General features: G+C 37.8%; 1 protein-coding gene across 3 annotated transcripts in view; it reads left to right on the top strand.

The window, feature by feature from the left end:
* LOC127420944 (collagen alpha-1(XXVIII) chain-like) overlaps nt 1–13,018 on the top strand; it is a 32,877-nt gene that overhangs the window by 15,862 nt on the left and 3,997 nt on the right. For all 3 annotated transcript variants that reach the window (XM_051663596.1, XM_051663595.1, XM_051663597.1), the window contains exons 20-30: nt 710–778; nt 1,894–1,965; nt 3,697–3,765; nt 3,916–3,984; nt 4,080–4,148; nt 4,244–4,312; nt 8,635–8,703; nt 8,789–8,857; nt 9,016–9,084; nt 9,191–9,271; nt 12,941–12,976. In XM_051663596.1, the coding sequence (XP_051519556.1) occupies nt 710–778; nt 1,894–1,965; nt 3,697–3,765; nt 3,916–3,984; nt 4,080–4,148; nt 4,244–4,312; nt 8,635–8,703; nt 8,789–8,857; nt 9,016–9,084; nt 9,191–9,271; nt 12,941–12,976 (741 nt within the window). The remainder of the gene's footprint in view (nt 1–709; nt 779–1,893; nt 1,966–3,696; nt 3,766–3,915; nt 3,985–4,079; nt 4,149–4,243; nt 4,313–8,634; nt 8,704–8,788; nt 8,858–9,015; nt 9,085–9,190; nt 9,272–12,940; nt 12,977–13,018) is intronic.

The raw sequence follows: 13,018 nt of genomic DNA, 5'->3' as shown, positions 1-13,018 counted from the left end.
ACAACAGGTTATAAATCCCAGGTGCATTTGAATCAGATTACCATGTAATAAAACATTAAAAAAGGTTGGTCACTTTGAAACTAAGAGGCATGATCCTGATTCTACAGTGGCCCCAAAAAGTCTTTGTCAAAGTTAAAAATATCCAAATGTCATTTCAATAGACAATAAAGTGATTAAACCAACTGGTAAGTGCAAACAAATTTTACTAGAGCTTTCCTCAGAGCTAACTTCACTTTACTGAACCATATCTTCAATTACTTTTACCCAATGTAAGTCCATTTTAGTATATGAAGTCAGTCCCCCTAAAGTTCACACAGGTGTCCTAGCAGAGTAAACGTGTAATTCATCACATTAACTATGGACATGTTCTGCTAAAATTTGACAACCAGAACGTGTCACAATATTAACTTCTTTTTGTGTAATCATTTGATTTGATTTTGTGTGCTTGTGCTATCTTTCTTTAAAATGAATGCCATTTGGTTTGATATTTTGTTACATAATGAAATGACTCTACATTTTTAAGTGTGGCTTAAGTGTCTGAATACTTTTTGTAGCTATTGTATATATCAATCATTTTTTTATATATATAATTTTTTTTATATATGTTAAATATTAATAAGGCTGCAGAATTTCATCAGTGTCTGCATTATTTTCCTCTGTTTATTGGAGTTTATTAATGCTGGCTTACCTATTTTATTCATAACTTTAGGGTGAGATGGGTTTACTTGGTTTACCAGGTCCAGAGGGTGCGCCAGGGAAAGGAATATCTGGCGAGAAGGTGCAATGACGTTCCATGTAATAGTGTTTCATTCTCTCTATATTCTAACAATCTGTCACACATTAGATGGATCTAGTTATAAGTTAAATATGTGTATACAGTGCTTTTAGTCAAATAGTGATTCATGCATTGACGTTGAATAACGCATATGAATGGCCATTTCCAGGAATCATTATTTGCCCACTTGTGTAATGAGATTAATAGATTTCCGGACACTTAGCTTTACATCCGCAACAAAAAAACATTTATTTATGCTCTTAGTACAATGCAGGACTAAGTGTAACACAGGGCGGAACAGTTTTAGATGTTGAAAATGTGTCTGAAGCCAAATGTTTTAGATGTTTCATTTACAGGCGAATCGTATGAAACGTGCGTGTCTGGGTGAAATCAACCCAAATAATAATAAATAAAATAAAAATATCTATCTATCTATCTATCTATCTATCTATCTATCTATCTATCTATTGTCTTAAAGAAACATGAGCCTATTTTAGGACTATTATTATTTTTTTGCATTGTGAAATACAGTACATAATAGTAATATTAATTAACAAAAATGTCAAACTATAAAGTATTTAAACATCACGGTAGTACTTGTTGCCCTGCCTTAAATTTATGCTGATTTTAATATTAAAAACCCGCCCACTGTATTACATATAATATATATATATATATACTGTATATACAGTATACTCTCTCTCTCACTCTCTCTCTCTCTCTCTCTCTCTCTCTCTCTCTCTCTATATATATAAATATATAATACTGTATTATAATAAGTTGAATTACTATAAAAATTGAATTACAAAAAGGAAAAACCTCAAAAGGAAAACTTCTGGATGCACTACAGTAATAAGAGTGGACCGTGAGAAATTCAAATAGTCTTTAGGCTTCATTTTTTATGAAAAATATAATTGTTACATTATGCTTTATTTTAATTATTGGGTGAGATATGATCCCAACATTTTTTGTGAGATTTACCTTTACCCTTTAGGCTTGCATTTCAAAATAAAAATAAAATGTATTGTGTCTATGAACAAAAAGTTAAATAATATATAAAATACTGTCAATTACAAAAGTTGTGTCACTATAGGTTGTGTTTTTAAATCTCTCCACAGGGGGACCGAGGTGACAGAGGACCTCGGGGTCTCCCAGGAAGCTCTGGAGCAGTGGGGCCCCCAGGGACCAAGGTGAGTGGGACAGTGGCAGCCCTTAAATGGTTAGTTCACCCAAAAATGAAAATTCTCTCATTATTTACTCACCCTCTTGATATCCCAGGTGTGTATGACTTTCTTTCTTCACCAGAACACATTTGAAGAATAGTAGAAAAACATCTCAGCTCAGTAGGTCCTTAAAATGCAAGATTTCTCTTTTAAATCTCCAAAAATCACAGACAGTCAGCATAAATGTCATCGATATGACTCCAGTGGTTAAATTAATGTCTTCTAAAGTGATACGATCACTTTTGGTGTGAAAAAAGATAAATATTTAAGTACTTTTTAACTCTAAATCATGCTTCCGGTAAGCTTCAGGTGAGGGTGGAGATCACGCGGTCTCTCGTTTGACATATTCATGTTGCCATGATACAAAGGTAATCTCAAATTCTTCAATCGGTTGAGACATACAGAATAAGCACACAAATGCACAGTTGTAAGTAAAGAAACAGATAAATACAGATCTAAACCAAAACCAACCAAGCTTCTGTACAGTTTTCCTCCTTCTCACTTGTAAAAAAGCGCTGCTCTTCCGGGCTGTGACGAATGCGCGTTCTCGCGTGTTTCATATGTCAAGGTGATTACGTCACTCGCACATACCGCTTCTGACTGGAAGCATGATTTAGAGTTAAAAAAAGTACTTAAATATTTAATATTTTACGCACCAAAAGTGATCGGGTCACTTCAGAAAACATCAATGTACCCGCTAGAGTCGTATCGATGATGTTTATGTTGACTGTGATTTTTGGAACTTTAAAAGATAAATCTCCAATCACTTGCATTTTAAGGACCTACTGAGCTGAGATGTTTTTCTATAATCTTCTTCAAATGTGTTCTGGTGAGGAAAGAAAGTCATACACACCTGGGATATCATGAGGATGAGTAAATAATGAGAGAATTTTCATTTTTAGGTGAACTATCCCTTTAATTACAGACAATCAGTTTATTTGCACTGGGAATGTTAATGGGGTTAATGTCAAGATTGTCACGTTTAAAGGCTTATTATATCTTGCCTTTATGATAAATGACTTTATGATTTTTAAGCAGTTCATAAACGTTCTGTGAAATGACTGTATATTGTTAGGATTAGGCTTTAGGCTTTTATTATTGCTCATAATTGATCCTCTAGGGTTAATGCTTGTGTTGTGAGAACTTTCAACATAGACTCTTAAATTCACTGAATTTTCAATAGAAAATTATCATGGAAATAGACGACAGTACTGATCATATGAATAACATACTCAAGATATATAGGGGACAGGCTGTTTTCCTCTTGCTGTGAATTAACTTTTTATAATTGATTTAATATCGTTCAGTATGAGCTATTATTTCAATGTGAACAAATTTCTCATCAAATACTTTCAGGACTAAATTATCTGTGCTATCCACATTCATTTTATAACTCTATACTCTTACTTTATGTCAACAGTTGTCTCCTTTGTGTCTATTTTGATTTCTGGGAATGTTTAGAGAAACAGTGTTGGAACTAAAATAACTCCATAAAGTCTCCTAATCTATAAATGAGCAACTCTGAGCTGTAAAATTTCCCTCTGGGCTACTGCACTGTATATAAACATTGTAACCTTTAAAAAGAAATGCTGCTTCTATATTACACTGCACTTTGTGCTACAACATAAACACACACATGGGTCTGTTGTAATAGATTTAATTATGGTACAGTAATAAGAGATTTTCTTTCATGTATAGGGAGAGCCAGGAAGTTTAGGTATGATGGGGTTACCTGGACCTCCGGGCCGAGGATTACCTGGTTCAAAGGTGCGTGTGACTCACACTTCAAACCAATTATGAATCATTTTACAGTAAGCCATTCTTTCACTGAAGTCTTTTAAAGCTACTGTATAACAAAGCACTTTATGTTCTGCACAAATTCTCTTTATCGTTTTGTGTTTTTATGTTTGTTGTTAGGGTGAGCCAGGACCTGCAGGTCCCCCAGGTCCTGTTGGAGAGCCAGGGGTCGGGACTGCCGGGCCAAAGGTAATACTCTCACAAACATGAGGCATAAAACATACTTGCATACAGTTTAATAGGAGTGTTTATAACCAAATAAAGCCTGCGTTGCCATGATTCAGGGTGACAGAGGAACTCAGGGGCCAATGGGGCCACAGGGATTGAAGGGCGAGGGTTATCCTGGGCCACAGGTGTGTGATGGAGACAAAATCTTGATCTAATCTTGATGTGTTAAAAAAAATAAAAATAAAAAATAAAAAATAATTCATATGTAATATTGTTTCAGGGACTTCCAGGGTTAACTGGGCCACCAGGTGAAGTTGGACCTGAAGGACAAGGAGTTCCTGGACCAAAGGTATTACAACACAACAGTTTATTTCTTCATCTAATTATCACAAAAATTATTAATTTGAGACGAAACTTGCAAAAAAAAAAAAAAAAAAAAAAAAAAAAAAAAAAACATGCGCTTAAGAAATGCCTTCAAAACACTCAAAAAGTTAAAGAAAGAAATTATATTTTTCATAAAGAAAATGGACCTATTTAAGGACAATTAAGACAGTTCTCAAATCTGAACTATAAAAAATAAATAAAAATTATGTTTAATTTAAATTATGTATTTATACATCATAGTAATACTTAATGTACTGCTTTCAGTTTCTGCTGATTTAAAAATATATATTATAAATTGTACAGTAATACAGTAAAAAAAACATGAGAATATGAATATTGGGAATAAACAACATTTTAAAAATTCAACCTCCACACACATTACAGTAATGTAGATATTATTTTTCTTTTTTTTTTTTTATCTGCATGAATAAAAATCAGTACAACAAATGTTGTGATGTATGCTTCACATTTTAAATTATTTATCATATATTTTGCATTAAATTCATGAAAATAATGGTCTATATAGTCTTAAAATATGCATTATCCTAATGCAATATACCGTATACACTACTGGTCAAAAGTTTTGAAACACTTGCCTGAAATGTTTCTCATGATCTTAAAAATCTTTTGATCTGAAGGTGTATGCTTAAATGTTTGAAATTAGTTTTGTAGACAAAAATATAATTGTGCCACCATATTAATTTATTTCATTATAAAACTAAAATTTTATTAAAAAAAAAAAGTTTTTGAAATGGATGACTTGGACCAAATAATAAAGAAAAGCAGCCAATAAGTGCCCAACATAGATGGGAACTCCTTCAATACTGTTTAAAAATCATCCCAGGGTGATACCTCAAGAAGCTGGCTGAGAAAATGTCAAGAGTACATGTCTGCAAATTCTAGGCAAAGGGTGACTACTTTGAAGATGCTAAAATATAACACAGTTTTGATTTATTTTGGATTTTGTTTAGTCACAACATAATTCCCATAGTTCCATTTATGTTATTCCATAGTTTTGATGACTTTACTATTATTCTAAAATGTGAAGGAAAAAAATAATATTATAAAAAGAATGAGTGTTTCAAAACTTTTGACCGGTAGTATATATATATATATATATATATATATATATACACACACACATACACAGTGGATATAAAAAGTCTACACACCCCTGTTAAAACAGCAGGTTTTTGTGATGTAAAAGAACTAAACAAAGATAAATCAAATCTGACTTTTTGCACCTTTAATGTACAAATTACAACCTATGCAGAGCCACTGAAAACCAAAGTGACACATTTCAGAGAAAAAAAACTTAGAATAACCTAACAGCATAAGTGTGCACATCCCTGAACTAATACTTAGTTGAAGCACCCTTTGATTTTTATTACAGCACTCGGTCTGTTTGGATAAGAGTCTATTAGCTTGGCACATCTTGACTTGGGAATATTTTCCCACTCTTCTTTGCAAAAACATTCCAGGTCTGTCAAATTGTGAGGGCATCTCCTGTGTACAGCCCTCTTCAGGTCCCCCCACAGATTTTCTATAGGATTCAGGTCTGGGCTCTGGCTGGGCCATTCCAAAACATTAATCTTTTTTTTTTTTGCTGAAGCTGTTATTTTGTTGATTTGGATGTGTGCTTTAAATCATTGTCATGCTGAAAGGTGAAAGATCTCTTCATTTTCAGCTTTCTAGCAGATGCCAGAAGGTTCTGTGCCAAAATTTACAGGTACTTGGAGCTATTCATGATTCCCTCCACCTTCACTAAAGCCCCAGTTCCAGCTGAAGAAAAGCAGCCCCAAAGCATGATGCTGCCACCACCATGCATCACTGTGGGTATGGTGTTCTTTTGCTGATGTGCTGTGTTGTTTTTGCACCAAACATACCTTTTACAATTCTGGGCAAAAAGTTCAGTCTCATCAGACCATAACACATTTTTCCACATGGTTTTGGGAGACTGGATATAGGTTTTTGCCGGGCTTGGATGTTTTTTTTTCATCAGAAAAGGCTTGGTCTTGCCACCCTGCCCTATAGCCCAGACAGATGAAGAATACGGGAGATATTTGTCAATTGTAGGGAGCAACCAGTACTTGCCAGAAAGAGCTGCAGCTCCTTTAATGTTGCTGTAGGCCTCTTGACAGCCTCCTGGACCAGTTTTCTCTTTGTCTTCTCATCAATTTTGGAGGGACATCCTGTTCTTGATAATGTCACTGTTGTGCCATACTTTCGCCACTTGTTGATGACTGTCTTCACTGTGTTCTATGGTATCTCTAATGCCTTGGAAATGTTTTTGTAGCCCTCACCTGAGGGATACCATTCAACAGTGAGATCCCGTTTATGCTTTTTAAGCTCTTTGTGGCCCATGGCTCTTGTAGTAGCATGCAACCAAGAAGATGTCAGAAAAATACTACAAGAACAGCTGAGATTTATTTGGAGTTAATCAGAGTCACTCCAGGTGAAGTCAGGTGTGTACTATTTCACATGAGCTTGATGACTGATTGATTCTGAACACAGCCATATACCCAATTATAAAAGGGTGTGCACACTTATGCAGTTAGGTAATTCTAAGTTTTTTATTTTTACTTTTTTTCTCAGAAATGTGTCACTTTGGTTTTCAGTGGCATTGCATAGGCTGTACATTAAAGGTACAAAAAGTCTGATATGATTTATCTTTGTTTAATTTCTTACATCACAAAAACCTCTGTTTTAGCAGGGGTGTGTAGACTTTTTATATCCACTGTGTGTGTGTGTATATATATATATATATATATATATATATATATACACTATATTGCCAAAAGTATTCGCTCACCCATCCAAATAATTGAATTCAGGTGTTCCAATCACTTCCATGGCCACAGGTGTATAAAATGAAGCACCTAGGCATGCAGACTGCTTCTACAAACATTTGTGAAAGAATGGGCCGCTCTCAGGAGCCCAGTGAATTCCAGCGTGGTACTGTGATAGGATGCCACCTGTGCAACAAGTCCAGTCGGGAAATTTCCTCGCTACTAAATATTCCACAGTCAACTGTCAGTGGTATTAAAACAAAGTGGAAGCGATTGGGAATGACAGCAACTCAGCCACGAAGTGGTAGGCCACGTAAAATGACAGAGCGGGGTCAGCGGATGCTGAGGCGCATAGTGCGCAGAGGTCGCCAACTTTCTGCAGAGTCAATCACTACAGACCTCCGAAGTTCATGTGGCCTTCAGATTAGCTCAAGAACAGTACGTAGAGAGTTTCATGGAATGGGTTTCCATGGCCGAGCAGCTGCATCCAAGCCATACATCACCAAGTGCAATGCAAAGCGTCGGATGCAGTGGTGTAAAGCACGCCGCCACTGGACTCTAGAGCAGTGGAGACGCGTTCTCTGGAGTGACGAATCACGCTTCTCCATCTGGCAATCTGATGGACGAGTCTGGGTTTGGCGGTTGCCAGGAGAACAGTACTTGTCTGACTGCATTGTGCCAACTGTGAAGTTTGGTGGAGGGGGGATTATGGTGTGGGGTTGTTTTTCAGGAGCTGGGCTTGGCCCCTTAGTTCCAGTGAAAGGAACTCTGAATGCTTCAGCATACCAAGAGATTTTGGACAATTCCATGCTCCCAACTTTGTGGGAACAGTTTGGGGATGGCCCCTTCCTGTTCCAACATGACTGCGCACCAGTGCACAAAGCAAGGTCCATAAAGACATGGATGAGCGAGTTTGGTGTAGAAGAACTTGACTGGCCTGCACAGAGTCCTGACCTCAACCCGATAGAGCACCTTTGGGATGAATTAGAGCGAAGACTGCGAGCCAGGCCTTCTCGTCCAACATCAGTGTCTGACCTCACAAATGCGCTTCTGGAAGAATGGTCAAAAATTCCCATAAACACACTCCTAAACCTTGTGGAAAGCCTTCCCAGAAGAGTTGAAGCTGTTATAGCTGCAAAGGGTGGGCCGACGTCATATTAAACCCTATGGATTAAGAATGGGATGTCACTTAAGTTCATATGTGTCTAAAGGCAGATGAGCGAATACTTTTGGCAATATAGTGTATATATATATATATATATACACACAAGCCATAAAACATACTTTCATACAGTTTTATAGGAGTGTTTATAACCAAATAAAACCTACGTTGCCATGATTCAGGGTGACAGGGTGATATACTGTACATTACATATACCTGTACATTCATTTTGGAGTGAAATTTGACTTGGGTGTGTTTTTTTGAGATTCACCCTTTCACCTTTCATAAATCCTGAGAATTCTTTATTTTAAACTAAAAGAATACTGTTGTTCTCAGGGAGACAGGGGCTCACCAGGAGTTCCTGGCCCTTCAGGGCCTCCAGGAATTGGACTGCTGGGAGCAAAGGTTCAAAAACACATCTAATTAGATGAACTTGTTTATTGGCTCTGAATATATTCAATATTGATTAATACATTTGATATTTTTACAGGGTGCGGTTGGCCAACCTGGTGCCACTGGTCTTCCAGGCCTTCCAGGAGAGGGTATCCAGGGTCCCAAGGTAAAAACACTTAATAATCATACTGTACATAGAATGGCGCAGACCTTAATTGCTCTATTAACTTGAATTGGGTGGCAAGGAAAATTCAACACTACCACATAACTGAATCTTAGACCATGCATTGCTTTAAATTCTAAACAAACATGTTCTCAACACAGGGAGAGACTGGGTTTCAAGGGGCTCCGGGTCCTAGAGGGCTTCCAGGAGATGGCCTGCCAGGAGAGAAGGTACAAGATATTCTAAAACTGCCTGATTGTATTATATTTTAATATAGTTAATAATATATAACTTTTTTTAATGCAAGGACATAATCTGATGGTCTGGTGTTTTCAGGGTGACAGAGGCCCAGTGGGTGAGCGTGGGAGAAAAGGAGATAGAGGAGAACATGGAGCTCCTGGACAAACAGGACCCAAGGTACTGTTTGCCTTGCACATGCTTCTGAACTACACTCCACTGTCATCTCACAATCAATTCCAACAAAGTAACTGGAGTTTGTATGGTTCGTAGCATCAAGTCTTTGAAAAGCTCAATGACACTGAGTGCTCACAAATTTTTTAACTCTCCTCTAAATAAAAGTGGCACAGGTGAAAAATAGAAATGATCAAAAGACTTTTGATTCATAAGAATATTTGACAAATATGAGCCACTAGTGCAACAGTGCCGCCCACTTTTTCAGCCATTTGGCTTCCGAAAGTATTTTCCCACTCATTTCTTCCATAGGGATTTCATAAAAGCCTTCATAAAAGAGTTCTAAACCATGAACCAATCCAACCAGCTCCGAGGTGAATCACAACATTGCAAACTTGATTTGAAGCAAAAAATATATATATATTTTTTATATAAAAACACAAGGGTACAAGACTGTGTACTTAGCGTCTTCAATAAGGGCACAAACTACAATCCCACAAAGTATTGCGAATGATGTAATCAAATTCAAAATGTTGAAACAATATTAAATTATTTATATAAAGTAATTTCTTGTAATTTTTTTTTTGCCAAATATTTAGCTTAAGAGTGTAGAGAGGGGCCTGGGTAGCTCAACGAGTATTGACGTTGACTATCACCCCTGGAGTCATGAGTTCAAATCCAGGGTGTGCTGAGTGACTCCAGCCAGGTCTCCTAAGCAACCAAATTGGTCCAGTTGCTAGGGAGGGTAGAGTAACACTCCTCGTGGTCGTGATTAGTGGTTCTCGCTCTCAATGGGGCGCATGGTAAGTTGTGCGTGGATCGCGGGGAGTAGCATGAGCCTCCACATGCTGGGAGTCTCCGCGGTGTCATGCACAACGAGCCACGTGATAAGATGCGTGTGTAACACATCAATGGAAAGGAGGAGGCGAGAACTGGCTTAACAATATAAATAATATTTTAATCATAAACTGAACCAAAAAGACAAACACACACGTGGGTGTCGGACAGCTGTTCGTAACTCTCTCTCTGTCACACTGCCGTCTCCGGTCGGCCTTATCCCTCTCAGGCTTAATCAGCCTAATTAGGGGCCGGGTGTGCGGAATCACAACCCGGCCCCGCCCTCCACCCTGCCACAGCGTGGATTGACTGTCTCAGAAGTGGAGGCAACTGAGACTTGTCCTCCGCCACCCGGATTGAAGTGAGTAACCGCACCACCACGAGGACCTACTAAGTAGTGGGAATTGGGCATTCCAAATTGGGGAGAAAAGGGGATAAAAAAAATAAATAAAAAAAAGAGTGTAGAGAGACTGACTCGTCTCGACTGAATCATTCACAGTGCGTCATGGAAGTGGACGGTCACTGCAGAGCTTGTTTGGTGGGATTTGTTGGCTGTGATTCTCCGATTGGTGGGCATTTCTCTGCTGGATTTTGGGTAGTGTAGTTCTTCATCAGGAATTCCACTATTAAACACAATTTTTTTTTAAATTGGTTCAATATATGGATATAGAGATCAATCTGGGTCAATGAATTGATTAAATAACCAACTATACAGTTTCATCAATGCAACATGTAAGCATCAATGTGTTTTTTTAAAGATGCACCTTTATTTTGACACTCTCATGTCAGCCAAATCCGTAAGCATTTCTATCAAGTTATGAAGAAAGCGCCAGGCAAAGCAACAACCTAGCAGTCAGTGTCAGCCAAGAAAAAACATGGATAACATATAGATGAAGTTAGTTTTTACAAACGAATGCTTGAGCACTCCTGGGTTCTTTTGACAGTGCAGAAAAGGACTGCTGTATATGGGCGCTTCACTGAAGTTGTTTGTGGGGTTGAAACACCCTGTTTCTGAAAGATTATTGGAGGTTTGGGCTTCTTTAAATTCCCATCAGGATGGGTGGATCAGGATAAAATCAAGATTTGACATAATTTATCGCGTCTGCTCTATTTAGGCCTATTCACCCCGCAACTGCTGTTGGTAGATTTGAACTTTTCACGAAGGAATCGCTCAAACTCTGATAGCAAACAGCTGTTATTAATTTCCAAAGTGCTGTTGCTGTGACTGATATGAGGCCAAGCAGTGGCGGGCCGTGCATTTACAGTCTAGGCCTTCAATGTGATTCGTGTCATTAAGAAAATACAGTTTCACAATTAATAAGACACCCTATGCCTTTCGCAGCTAACTAGTAATACCAATTGACATTTTAAAAACACGTCCACACATGAAAGCCAGAACTTGAAATTACAATTAATGCTCAAGCAAGCTTAGTTTTGTGAAATGAACGTCTCCCGAACAGACATTCAAAAATCATAATTTTTCATATGAATCTACTAAGGAGGTCTATAATACCTGGAAAAATATATCTAATAATATTTTCGTCAGGGTACACGGTTATGCTGCGTTCCATTCAAGTTGGATGAGGGATATTCCTACTTGATATCTCCAAAAATGCTTTCCATTCCCCGATATTCAGAACTGCAACGCTCCCATTAGTTTAGGTTTGGGGTTAGGCAGGGGTTTTACTCTCATTAGAGATGTCTCCTAGCAACCCAACTGATAAACAATGCTGCAGCGCTAGCATTTGTGCTTCAGGTGTACGATTATCAAAAGAGATTATAATGTTTTATACACCTGTTTCTGCAGGCGTTTGTTAAACAAGCTTTAATATCATGTAATGTTGAAACGAACTCATTTATCGATATTACTTAATAAAGTGAATGTTTATCACTTACTTTGTATATCTCCCTGAGTATGGACATGTTTGTGTGACATCATGCCCCTGCATCTCGGCGAAATCGGAGTTGAGAGTTTCTGCATGAGTCTGCAAGTTGTAATTCTGACTTCAAGATGCATTCCATTGCACTTTTCCTAGAAGGAAGTTGTAAAATACGACATTCCAAGTTGAATGGTACGCAGCACTACTTTTCAATACTTGATCCGACACTGAATGCTCAAGCAGCTTAATTTACACTTAAACTCCTGGTGTTGCTATAAAAATGCAAAAAGCACTTACCAATTAACTTGAATGAATGACCATGATTAATAAATTAAGCAATCACACGGTCATGCAGAACATCTCGTGTTTTTAAATCCATAAGGATCTCTTTCTCAATGGCGATAGCAGCAGTAATGACAGTCGACTCGTCAGCAAGATCTCGTGCTCTTCGCTTTCAAATTACATCACTTAAAGCGTGATTGCGTCACTCAAGGGCAGCTAGAAGGCCTCGACCGGGACATATCCTAAAGATCACACCCACCAAGAACAAATAAATCAGTCTGATTGGCTGATGAATCTGACTTTAGTTGCTCATTCATTTGCACTGTTGAGGGATTCTGAAGAAATTCTGAAGGCCTGAGGGGGTGGAGCTCAAACTCACGCGCTGCTTTGGGCATGCGATTTGTGAAACAGTTGTCACACTTTGCTTGTAAGAATCAAGGACTAAATTTTGACTGGATAAACTTTTCATTTTTCTCGATTTGTTTGTAGATTAATTAAGAGTGGAAAGTGATTATAAATACATAGGAAAAAGGTGACTGGCATTTTAGGCCAGCAGAGAAGGCTTTGCTGGCCCTGAGAATTTGCCACTGCCTATTCCACGAACATATGGTCATTTTTAAAATTTTATCTCAACAAATCACAATTAGTACCATACTAAAATAAACTTATATTGTAGGGAAAACCTGGTGAGAAGGGTGACCCCGGCCTATCGGTGAGTCTAAACATCAGCAATTTTTGTCTTTCATCAGAACAC

This window comes from Myxocyprinus asiaticus, chromosome 30 (genome assembly GCF_019703515.2).
Source record: "Myxocyprinus asiaticus isolate MX2 ecotype Aquarium Trade chromosome 30, UBuf_Myxa_2, whole genome shotgun sequence".
Classification (NCBI taxonomy): domain Eukaryota; kingdom Metazoa; phylum Chordata; class Actinopteri; order Cypriniformes; family Catostomidae; genus Myxocyprinus; species Myxocyprinus asiaticus.
This window is presented reverse-complemented; position numbering and strand designations above follow the sequence as displayed.